Below are 13,292 nucleotides of genomic sequence, written 5' to 3'. Positions count from 1 at the left end.
TTATCAATGCCAGGTCTGCTGATAACACAAATCAAATAATAATGCAAATACAAATGAAGATATAATGAGGATAAGCAAAATAAGGCATGTGAACCATTCAACGATGCAGTGAGGACACCCATTAACGAAACGGCTATTTATACATGTAAGACAGTGGCATGTTGAACAGCTGAAAAAATTACATGTTATCTTGCAGTAAAATGTAATTTTAAAAGGACAGGTGGGAAAGAGCCTCCTAAATTGTACCTGCAAACAGAAACTAGACCGAAAGCTCACAGCTACAATAAAATCTGGCTTTTGTCTTACATATATATTTCAACATATGCAAATACATTCATGAACTTTGCTGGTACAATTTAGGAAATACCTTTAAAAATTTAAACTTTGATATCAGCCATCAATTTTCAAGGTCTCAGGTATTTAAAGTCATTTTATTAAAACAGCAGAAATTTCCTGCCTTATAATGGATATGCATACAAAGCATTTGCAAAATAGTGTATATTATGAAAAAGGACTAACAAAACTGTGCATAAGGGAAGCAAATCAACATATCTTACTAAGAGTGATAATTTTTCTAACTCATCTTCCTTTCCCTGGAGATTTAAAACACAAAACAGAAGCAAGTTACAGAAACAGAATTAAGAGTTGATACAACTTTTTGGTACTAAAATTTGATGATCAAATTTAAGTCACTAAACTAAAAATATTCATCCACAAAGATATAAGCATTATAATAATGTAAAAGGGCCTGCAATGGAAAGGCATGCCCAAAAAGGCATCAGACAAGCAATGCTTGCTCAAATGTATCTTTAAAAGCAATCCAATTATTTTAACATCTTGTTCTGGTTATGTTGGAATTATTTTCCCCCTATATGAATTGTCTTCATATGAATCTACCTTTTTAGTTGGTAAGCGTCCCGTTAATGTTTGTAAGAAACTTGACGTCTCTGTGTGCGAAGACATACGATTACAACTTCGATCCATAGCCTATGGAGTGAAGATGAATGAATGACGAGATAACATTAAAGTCTGCTGTGAATGACTTTGCACCTCAAGGATTACCTATAATTTTTTAAATAGAGCTTTACTGTGGTTTCAACAACCATCTATTTTATTGCTCATCCCATTTTCACCATTTAAGTTGGTTTAATGACAATGTATTAGAAGTATCAAAATGGCTTCTATATATTTTATCCTTAAAAGGTAAATATTTTAATGATTATATAAATTGAGAGTGCTGCAAAGAATGAAACTTTTATCTCTGTGATATATACACATGCATGTATCTAGTAAGAAAATGCAAAAAGTAAAAACATACTTCTCACTGGTCTCAGACCAAAAAGAGAAATCAAGAATTTTATATTTAATTTAAAAAATTAAAAGTTTAGAATGGCTTCTTTTATGTTTCACTATCATCAAAAATTATGATTCAGATCTGCCATATACTATATTAAATATAAATCATTTATAATAATGAATTTGCAATTAAATTTTTCCCTCAAGAATGAGAGAGAGCATCTTCCTCTAAAGCCAGCACACAGGTGAGAAGTATATTTTGAGGAATCATGCAGTATTAGCTATCAAGCAACTAGACTAAAGTAAGCAAAACCTAGTACAAAGAAGTTACAACAAACTTCATACTTTGCAACACAGCACAGATTAAAACAGATTTTTGTTTCTGGTACTTAATCTTACAGCATGGGGATCATATACTGTTCGTATTTACTTTCAGCTTATTAACAACATTTCTAGTCAGTGATTATGAAGAAAATGACAAGATAATAAATGCTAAAGGAGAATGATACAATAGCTACACTTTAAACCAAAAGCAAATGAAAAACTGTCAGGTTTTTTCCACACAAAATTTTTTTTATTTTAATTCTTCCTGAAGATGTGGTACCCCGAGGGTAGAAACTGTTATCAAAGCCATCAATTACATAAGCAGCAGGCACTGAAACATCAATGGGGTGTACAACGAAGGAAGGAGGAGACAGGAAACAGGAAAGGAGAGTATTACTGGTGCAATTGGTGGTATTCATGCATAGCAGTTGGAAAATGTGCTAAGTAAACAAAAAACACACTTTTTAATGATTAAAAAGCAAGCCACTGAAATCATAGTATATACTAAGAAGTAACGTTCTAAAGGGAAACATCAGCAGCCAAAAAAGAAACCTCTAACATAAACACCACCTGTGTTGATTCTGCACTTGGACTGGGGTTGGATCCCCATGGGGCAGCTTTTGGACCACCAGTGTTAACCCAGGAATTGGAGCGATCTAAACCCTAAGCATATAATAGAAAGCAGTTGGAAAGGAAAGAAATATTACATGTGGCATGCTATATTCTTAAAGAAATCCAGACTTTCCAATGCAAACATGTTTTTAATTAGTACTGTTAAAGCAACCAAAATTTTTAGGCATCTATAGAATATTAGTTAATCAAAATCATCTTATTACATGGTAATTTTTTAAAAATCACAATGAAAATTAAGCATAGTATTTAATGGTAATTTCTCTTTATATAAAAGGATCAACTTTAACTATCAACAAAGTTCCCACAGCAACCATCCCCCCCAAACTCTCTTTAAAGATGATACAAGCTAGCAGCAAACAATTTCCTCTAAACCTAACTGAGGTTTAAAAGAAATCAAAGAAGAAGAACATTCCATTCTTGTTTAAAAGACTTTAAATTTTACTCCATCTGTCATCAACTGAAAATGTCTGTGCAGCAATACTCCATAATTATATTTGAACTTGCCTCCTCTTTCACTCTCTTTTAGGGACCAATAAGAAAAATTAGGCAAAAATTAAGGAAGAAAAAAAGATGCCCAATATATGCTCCTTCCTAAAAATGATAGTAGATTTGGAGTTGTCTTCAGTCTTATTGTGCTTGTTGAAAGTAAACATAATCATAGTTAGTATTTTATACAAAAACTGTAAGAAAAAACCTTATGCTGGGGCTGTCTGTAAGATCTGCATCTTCATCATCACTATCATCAATTTGAAGTTAATTTTAATATGTATGACTACAAGTGACTTCCCTGGTGGCTCAGACGGTAAAGCGTCTGCCTACAATGCAAGAGACCTGGGTTCAATCCCTGGGTCGGGAAGATCCCCTGGAGAAGGAAATGGCAACCCACTCCAGTATTCTTGCCTGGAAAATCCCATGGATAGAGGAGCCTGGTAGGCTAGTCAGTCAGTCCGTGAGGTCGCAAAGAGTCACGACTAAGGGACTTCACTTTCACTTTCACAAGTGAATTATGTCTATCTTCTCTGAAAGAGGTTATTATGACCCTAGGTAAAGGGAACTGGATGGCATCATCGACTCAATGGACATGAGTTTGAGCAAACTCTGGGAAATGGTGAAGGACGGAGAAGCCTGGAGTGCTGCAGTCCATGGGGTCACAGAGTCGGACATGACTAAGTGAACAACAAAAAGGGAACTGGGGCTTTAATTCAGTTTCTTAAACCTGATCAATCTATTTGAATTGTAAAATTCAGATTCTGGGCCCTCCCTCGAGCAATCCTGATTCAGTAATCTGGGCTGGGCCCTGGAAATCTGCCAATGGAACTGAACAAGTTATAAGAGATTTTTTAGAGGACTGCTGGAGACAACACAAGAGAAGCCAAGTAAAAATATTAGGGCTGAGTATGAGCCCAGACAGAAAGCACCAAAGAGGACAGGTAAAAGAAAACAAAGAGTAAACAATGGTAATCAAGTCTATGTAGACACTAGTATCACTTGGGAAGGTTAAGGACAACCACCACAACACATGTGCAGGGCCCTACCTCTAAGCAGTCAAATAAGAATCTCTGAAGGTGAGGCCTATGCACTGATATTGCAGGAAAGAGGAGAGTGAAGGAAGAGGGAGGGAAAGAGAGAGGGGAGGAAGGGAGGGGAGCGGGGAGGAGGGAAGACAAACTACTAGCTCTCAAAGGCTTATGTTTAGAGGGAGAATATTTCCCCTCCTTTTTTCTCTATTTTTTTTCCAAAAATACAGAGAAGTTCACATGATGATACAGTAACTACCTATTTCCCCTCATTTTTGACACTGAATGTGTAAGATGAGTTAAAGTTGAAATGCAGGTTCTGCTGCTTACTAATTGCAAAATCTAAGGTAAATTACCTAATCTCTTTTTCAGTTTCTTAGCTACAAAATAGGAATAATGATGTGTCTCCTTCAGACTGTAAAGATCAAATTAAATAATGGAAGTAAATCACTGAATGTAATGCCTCAAATATAGAAAATTCTTAAAAAATAGTTTTAATAAAAACTTGCCCTAATGTTTTTAACGCTTCCTAGCAAAGTAAATTGGGCAATACTCAAATACTATAGAATTATTTAATCAGTAAGTTTGTTTAAAATAAAATACCCCTATAGAGACTTCTCAGAACTTCATTATATTATTTCAAATAAAAGCAAATCAGCACACAGTATGCTTTTCAGATAAATTAAAACAAAAACTTTCAGTCTCTCAAATTATGTCACTACCTATGCTACAAAAATAACAAAATATTATTTTTAATATTATTTAATAACAAAGTTTTTAATATTATTTTAATAACAAAAACAACTGTGCTCTCCCTACCACAAATTTCTACAAAAAGAAAACCAGTAACTTTGTTGTACACAAGTTAACTTTTTAACCTCTTGCTTAACAATTTCCTTTAAGACATGTACGAATACGTAATGTGAGAATAAACAATAACCCTGTTTGTACCATTAATTATATATTATATTCACAATACTGAGACTCTGAACAGTTATAATCACATCCAGTCAAAGCTAACTATTTAAAGAAAACTGGTAGCCAATTTATTTGTAAAGCAAATTATTTCCATAATTTAAATGTCATAAAGTTAAGAATTATATAGAACAGCCTTCAGTTAAACAAATTCATCACTGATATTTACAAATATAGTAACTATATTTATGGATCTCCAGTAGCAGAAGAGATTAACCAAATGTGTGTGCATGTGCATGAAAGTGTTTTTGCTCTGTTTTTGCCAAATCTCTGTAATCTTATTGTTTTGTCCCTTAGACGCAGACAGGCTCCTTCCCTGAACAAGTCAATTTCACTTGCCATCAATACTCATGTTTTAATACAAAGATTTGGCTTTATACCCACAAACCGTCAGCGTAGTGGGTTTAGTAAGCTATGCACACAGTAAGTTCTCAATGTTTGAAAACTAAATGAAAAAGTAGGAGACAATACATTAGAAAGAAACTAATTATCAATGTAAAATTGCTCTGGAATTTGACTGACTAAAAGCAATGAAGTTCAAACCTGATGTAACCATATATTAGTATTAACATAACTGATTGTTAAAAGAACATTGCTAGGATAAAGAAAGATCAGTTGTGTCAAACAATTATGAAAAGTCTCAAAAGTATGGTTTTATAGACACTAGAGTAACAAAAGCCTGTTTATAGTATTTTTTAATTTTAGTAGCTTCACATTTTGTATTAGGAAATGAAGTCTAACTGAAACATTCATAAAACTAAATTTCTTAAAATGTTTAAGCATTTAATTAATCTTGCTAGCAAGGAGGCAAACAAAAGCATAACTTATTTTTTTTAAGTTGTTTACTCTTGGTAGAGATACTCAATGGTTACTAACATTCTTTCATTGGATAAAGATCTTTTGAGCACCTTCCATATGCTGGACATTATACCTACTTTAGATACATCAGTGAAGAAATATCTCTGCCTTCATGAGCTTATACTCTATAATCAAAGGAGATAAACACTGAAAATAAACATAATAGGTAACTAATTTATATTTGCTACATTAAAAGTAGACAATGTTATCAGTCAAAGAAACAGAGTAAGGGATGAGAAATCCGTGACACAAGGCTGAGGAGAAAGACACATTTAGACACTTAAATAAGCTGGTCAGAGAAGACCCCGTGGAGAAGGCAGTCCTCGGTGTAAAGACTTAGGGAAGTAGGGGAGTTAGTCATAGGATCTTGCTCAGAGAAATGACATAATCCAACTTATGTTTTGTTTGTTTGTGATTTAAGCTTTTAAAGCAGCATTCTGGCTGCTACTGTGTGAAGTGAGTATAGGCTGAAAGCACAGAAACCATCTTTAAGATGATGGTAATTCAGACCAAATGGTAGTATTAGAGGTGGTAGGAAGTGGCTCTACTTTTAACATATGCAAATCTGAACAAAAGGGTTTTAAAAATGCAGCTGAGTTTAGAATTCCAGAGAGAGATTTAGAATTCTAGAGAGAGATCTGAAATGTAATTTTTGTTAACTATCACAATATAATGATACTTAGAACAACTGGACTTCATAAGATCACCAAGTCAGGGAGTGAAGAGAGAAAGGAAAATAAGACAAGAGGACTAGAAACCTGGGGCACTTCCAAATTAAGAGATCAGGAAAAAAAAAAAATCTACAAAGGAGATTAAGCAGGTATAATAAGTACAGAGGGAAATCAAGAGAGTGTAGTGCCCTACAAACCAATTAAATAGAATAAATCAACAAGGAGAATTACTGTGTCAAAGCTGCCGTAAGATAGTGGCTCAGTGGCTTCCCTAGTAGCTCAGCTAGTAAAGAATCTGCCGGCAATGCAGGAGACCCCAATTCAATTCCTGGGCTGGGAAGATCCTCTGGAGAAGGGATAGACTACCACTCCAGTACTCATGGGTTTCTCTGGTGGCTCAGATGGTCAAGAAACCACATGCAATGCAGAAGACCTGGGTCGGGAATATCCCTGGAGGAGGGCACAGCAACCCACTCCAGTATTCTTGCCTGGAGAATCCCCATGGACAGAACAGCCTGATAGGCTACAGTCCATGGGGTCACAAAAAGTCAGAAACAACTGAAGGACTCAACACACAGCACAGCCAATGCAGGAGATGCGGGTTCAATCCCCTGCAGAAGAAAATGGCAATCCACTCCACTCCACTCCTGGAAAATCCCATGGACAGAAGAGCCTAGAAGGCTACAACCATGGGATCGCAGAGTCAGACACATGTGAGCAACTGAGCACACATGCACATAAGGTAAAGTAGGTCAAGTGTTGAGGCTCAACCATCAGATTTAAGAATATGGAGTGCCTGGAGAGCCCTGAGAGCATTCAAAGGGCTTTTCCAGGGGTCATGTATGGATGTGAGAGTTGGACTGTGAAGAAAGCTGAGCACCGAAGAATTGATGCTTTTGAACTGTGGTGTTGGAGAAGACTCTTGAGAGTCGCTTGGACTGCAAGGAGATCCAACCAGTCCATCCTAAGGGAGATCGGTCCTGGGTGTTCATTGGAAGGACTGATGCTGAAGCTGAAACTTCAATACTTTGGCTACCTGATGTGAAGTGTTGACTTATTTGAAAAGACCCTGATGCTGGGAGGGATTGGGGGCAAGAGGAGAAGGGGACAACAAAGGATGAGATGGCTGGATGGCATCACCAACTCGATGGACATGAGTTTGAGTGAACTCCGGGAGTTGGTGATGGACAGGGAGGCCTGGTATGCTGCAATTCATGGGGTCGCAAAGAGTCGGACATGACTGAGTGACTGAACTGAACTGATGCGTGGAAGATCAAAGAAATATGTTTGAAGTAGGGTAATGAGAGTTAAGGGCTTCCCTGGAGACTCAGTAGTAAGGAACCCACCTGCCATTGCACTTGACATGAGTTCTATCTCTGTGTGGGGAAGATCCCCTGAGGGAAGGAAATAGCAACCCACTCCAGTATTCTTGCCTGGGAAGTCGCATGGAGAGAGGAGCCTGGTGGGTTGCTGTACATGGGGTCGGAGCAGGGTTGGATATGACTCAACAACTAAACAACAACAAACAAATGAGAGTTAAAGAACAAGAATAAATGAATTGAAGACAGCAAGTATAGAAAATTCTTTTAAGTAATTCTATAAAAGGTAGAAGAGAAATGGTAAAGAAGCTACTAGAAGAAATACTAGAGAAAAAAAAATTTTAACTGGAGAAATAATAGCATGCCTGTACGTGGATGGGATGATTTAGTAGATGGGGAGAAACTGAAGATGTAGGAGAGGATAAACACTGTTGGAGTGAGGATCCTGAGTAGGTGAAAGGGGATGGAAGGTTGTATACAAACAGAGGGAATGGGCTTAAAGAAATGGGCAGGTCATCTATGACAGACATATTAGTAGTAGGTAGTAGTAGATGGTGGTGGTTACGGAGATGTGATGGTCAAAGGTTAAAAAAGTTTTCCTCTAATGACCTCAATTTTGTTAATGAAGTAGGAGATAAAGTGAGGACTGGTGGGGAGCTGTTAGAGGATCTGAGGTACAAAGCACATAACGTTTTTCTGGGACAATGGGAAAGAAAAATGGAATAAAGAAATATACTACAATTGCTTGACAGCATTAAGGGTTCTCTTAACCTCAAGGGAGCCTTTAATTTCAAATAAGACCAGTCATGGTATTTCTCAAATCATGTTTAGCAGCATAGGCAGTCAACGAAATTCAACTACAGTTTGAGGTTTGGATTAAGCAAGTAAAATGAAGTGAGAGAAAGATAAGGGAACTGAGGCCTGTTTATAAAGGTAATAATTATAATGACTGCTCATGGAATTTAGGGCTGGCTAAACCGGATGAAAGAACATTAACAGGGTGAGGTACAGTAAAAATATCTTACCATCAAGTGACTGGAGGTGCAGAGTAATTGTTGGAGTTGGGGTACTAGACAGAAAAATATGAGCTAATGATTAGAGAATAAGATGCATGAAATTGAGATTATGAGGATTAAAGTTATTCGTCATGACAAGACCAAGGGTACGACCATGGCTAAGGCAGCACGAAAGACAAAAGTCATTAAAGAATTTCTTGAATTTCCAAGTCAACAGAATCAGAATAAATGAAGAGTAGGTATAAATAAACTTCAGATTCCTTATAATTTTCCAATGAGATAAAAGTTATACACCATTATTATTAGGGATTATGACTAAAGGGTAGGCCAAAATGAAGGTAGCTATCAAAAATTTTGCAATAAAAAAAGAACACAGAAAAAACATTTAAATAAAATTTGATTAGGACAACACTATACTGTCATAAGACAAAAGTCTCATCTTATAATGGCTTTCTCAGAAGTTTCCATATATCACAATATCAGAAGCAAGTTTACATCATTATTATGTCCCATTTTATGAACCACTTGAAAAAAGGCAAATAATCATTCCAATATATGTACATCTTTGTTCTAAATCGTGATGTTATAATCTAACACATCATATTAAAGGAAAACACTAGAATTATGCTAAATCTTATAGAAATTAAAAGGTGTTTCACAAGTAGAACCTTGAGGAAAATGGCATCTATAGCGCTAAGGCAATGGCACCCCACTCCAGTACTCTTGCCTGGAAAATCCGTGGACAGAGGAGCCTGGTAGGCTGCAGTCCATGGGGTCGCTAAGAGTTGGACACGACTGAGTGACTTCACTTTCACTTTTCTCTTTCATGCATTGGAGAAGGAAACGGCAACCCACTCCAGTATTCTTGCTTGGAGAATGCTCCCAGGGACAGGGGAGCCTGGTGGGCTGCCGTCTATGGGGTCGCACAGAGTCGGACACGACTGAAGCGACTTAGCATAGCATAGCACAGCATAGCGCTTTAACAGGAAAATCTCTTATAATTCACAAACGGAATTCATTCTACTGAAGAACTGTACTTACAGTAAATTATGCTAAGTGTTACTTCTATTACAGTGAGAAAAGATCAAGAATGAAGACAAAGATAAAAAACCTTTTCCTAGACATGGAAAGATATGTAGGGGGAGAAAAGCTTTCTCTTTAGCAATTAGGAATTATTACTCCGCAGGATTCATGTAAATACATCTGTACAACACAAAAAGTGGAAGTTTGTTTAATTAGAGTAACATCTATTTGGATCTTTAAATTATTGAAATTCACATTTATTTTTTAAATTAAAAAGCTACAAAATATTCTTTTCACTTTCTCACAGACCAGAAATTACTTTAAAAATATATTTTTGGTCTGTGAGAAAGTAAAGTTACTTAAAAGACACTTTAAAATGAGCAGTAATAAAGTTTACTGGAAATTTCTGAATGCAAATTTCTATAACTGTATGAATAGATTTTAGTAATTCTGATGTGTTTGGTCAATATCCAAGTATTTCACATAACAAACAAGCTCAGATCCTTTTTTTAAAATGTCTATTATAGCTCAGACTAAGAGTTAAACACAAGACTGCAGAACATTTACTAATTCTTTCTCATATCCCAATCAAGAGACTAAATGCCAAAGAAAAATTGGCTATGATTCTATTAACAATGGTGTCTTCCTCCTTTCCAATAGCAAAAAATCTACTTAAGATGGTTTGGTCAAAACACAACATAATATGATTACTTGGCCTCAATCTTACAGCTCTTTTTTCCACTTTAATTTTCAAACTGAGTTATTTTTGTACTTTAATTATAGTAAGGCAATGACTACTTGTTCCTTAAGTATATGTGAGGGGGAGGTAATAAGGATGGATGCTTAAATAAAATATGGCTGGACCTTATACTGGCCGACCTCTCCCTTGTTGTTTGGAATAATCATTAACCATGATTAACTAAATCACATTTTTCTAATCCCGGAGCACCTTACATAGAGTTTTCCATGTGAAATATAGCTCTATTACCAATTAATTGTTAATCATTATTTTTTATATTTTTAGAGAAGTGAGACTCATATTTCAAGTCAGTAATATGGTCCCACTGGACAGTAGTCACAGTCTCTTAGCCCTGTAGAACACCAATATAACCATTTTCACATGATGATCAGACAGACAATGAGTTGTATGTGACTAGTCATTCCGGACAAATTTTGAATTTGGCAGATTTTCTTAAGCATAGTGCACAAACGAGTTTGTAATAGCAAGCACATTAATAGAAACATCACTTATGTGTTCACTGATAGAAGAGAAACATAACATTTATTACTAATTCAAATATATTTTAAAATTCTTACTACTAACTCAGATACATTTTAAGAATAAAGTAAAACAACTGGATATTTCTCATTTGTTCATGAACTGAAAACCAAATCTATAGATGTATATCTTCAGTTTACCTTACTGCTGATGATTGACCGTACTTCATCATCTGGGGACGTGGGAGTTCCAGATATATCTGGATTACTATTACTAAGGCTCCGAGAACGATTTAAATTAAGGCTTGCAGGTCTCACAGCAGATCTAGCCATTGTGGCATAATGCACTGATCCTCCCAAACCCCCAGGACCTAGAGTTGTATATAAAATAGCACATAATTAAACAGTTAATCGGGAAAGGACCTGAAAAAGTCTCTTCCACTTTATAAAATTCCATAAAGATAATAAATTGCTTTTATTTCTAAATGAAAATAGTAGAAACAAGAAAACACTCCAGACCTCATGAGAGCTATACAAAGATAAATTTTTTACAGCAGCTGACAAAACCCTGTGAATTATAAATACAACCATTATCTCTTCAATGTTTCTACATTTTGTATTACATATAGAATAAAAAACAACAGTAATAAGAAACATATACAAACATCATTTCACTTATATATGAGGGTATCTAGGACCCAAAGTGCTCCAGCTAACATCTTTTCCTTTTTTCCCACCCCCTCCTGCTCTGCCCCTTGATACAAAGTCACGAAGAGGGAGACCCAATTTACCATCAGTATCTCTTCAATGAAGCTATGGCTATATCTCTATCTTCATCAGTGATAATTTTAACTATAACAAAATAGCATCTTTATAACATACATACATAAATAAAGATAATTCTCCTAAGAGCCCAAGTTATACAAAAAAAGCAAAGAACCCCTTTTCTGTCTGAAATCAAGCCTGATACCATCATTCAACCAGGATCTATAAATATAAAGTACCCAACAAATGTAACTTCATTTCTTATTTAATGAAATCTTTCTAAGTGTCATATCGGCAAATGACATACACTTGTCAACTAAGTAATTTATAGTCTTCAGGTCAGCATGTGAAAAAGACATTTTGCAAAATCTGTGAAATTCTAATAGTGTACTAAATGAAACAGTAAACGGAGCAGCATTACATATAGTCCATAATCACTTATATACTCAGAGACAAATTTAGAAATTAAGATAGGAAACAATGAACAAGATTACGAAAGTCAATCAGTTCTCTTTTTACAATTAATAAAATGCACTATAACTTAATTATTATACCTAGTTTTCCGAGTGAATGTCAGAATTTCTTGTCATCATTATTTATGTTAACACTGAAAATAGCTGAAAAAGGGCACTTACCATTTTCACTAGTGATGAGTGATGACTCTTACAGACAAATATGTGAACAGGTTGAAAAGTATGTACAACATAATCATTAACCAACTAACTAAATGACTAAAGGGTGATTCAAACACTCAGATATCCCCCTACCACCACTACCACCAATATCATATAAAACACAAGTAAGTGACGACTTTGGGCTCTGGTATCCAGAAAGGCTATATTATTTTATTGACCATGAAGAGACTAGAACTTTTCTAGAGGATTATCCTTTATATCACTGCAGGTTTCACAAGGTTTTCAGGAAACTACTGGGCCACCATATTTCTTCTTTAATGTCCAATAACACTCTGAATGACAAATATAACATTCTATTTATCTTAACAGGAAATGAGAAATGCTTCCAGAAACAGAAGTTATTTTCAAGGTTCATTTCCAAAAATTAATTCAACTAAGATCTCTCTAATTCAAATTAAAGGAAGCTGTACAAATAATGATGCTTTAAAATGTAACCTATTTATCCCTTTAACTCCGGTAGCTAGCATAGTCCATGGCACTCAGCAGGCATTCAACAAATGTTTGTTGTTGAATAAACGCATCACACTATGCACTTCAAGATTATTTCAGTCCTGCTTATAAACAATAAACACATAATCTATGCAAGATAGTTTCATAGTAAAAAAGAATAAAATACCTGGTGATGGGGAATTAGGGTAAGTATTTGGCAACCGAAAAACATAATAGATATATGATGCAAGAAGGCAGTTTCTGCCATGCTGGTCATGATTTCCTTCCAAGTTTTTGTGAAGCCGATTTATAATTGATGCCATAGCTTCAAATGATGCTTGACCTAGATTAACTTTTAAGAAGGAAGAAAATATTTTTTGCACTAACATTTTTAGACTGTAAGTTATAAAACATCAAAGCTTTACCTCCACTGTATACATTAAGTATAATGACTACACACATTAAGTGTTTAAGATGATATTTGACATTAATTTTATGGTATCTATTTATGATATTATATTAACTGGGACAAAAATATTTCTCTCAACAAAAT

General features: G+C 35.3%; 1 protein-coding gene across 9 annotated transcripts in view; it reads right to left on the bottom strand.

Moving 5' to 3' along the window:
* DOCK7 (dedicator of cytokinesis 7) overlaps positions 1–13,292 on the bottom strand; it is a 208,257-nt gene that overhangs the window by 88,565 nt on the left and 106,400 nt on the right. For 6 of the 9 annotated variants that reach the window (XR_009493802.1, XR_009493804.1, XR_009493803.1 and 3 more), the window contains exons 21-24: positions 12,927–13,091; positions 11,052–11,221; positions 2,191–2,283; positions 898–987 (exon numbers count right to left, since the gene is read on the bottom strand). Coding sequence is in view for 2 of the 9 variants with exons in the window: in XM_005204517.5 (XP_005204574.1) it covers positions 898–987; positions 2,191–2,283; positions 11,052–11,221; positions 12,927–13,091 (518 nt within the window). In the remaining 7 variants the exon portion in view is untranslated. 9 annotated transcript variants of the gene reach the window in all.

The sequence above is a fragment of the Bos taurus genome, chromosome 3 (genome assembly GCF_002263795.3).
Source record: "Bos taurus isolate L1 Dominette 01449 registration number 42190680 breed Hereford chromosome 3, ARS-UCD2.0, whole genome shotgun sequence".
Classification (NCBI taxonomy): Eukaryota; Metazoa; Chordata; class Mammalia; order Artiodactyla; family Bovidae; genus Bos; species Bos taurus.
This window is presented reverse-complemented; position numbering and strand designations above follow the sequence as displayed.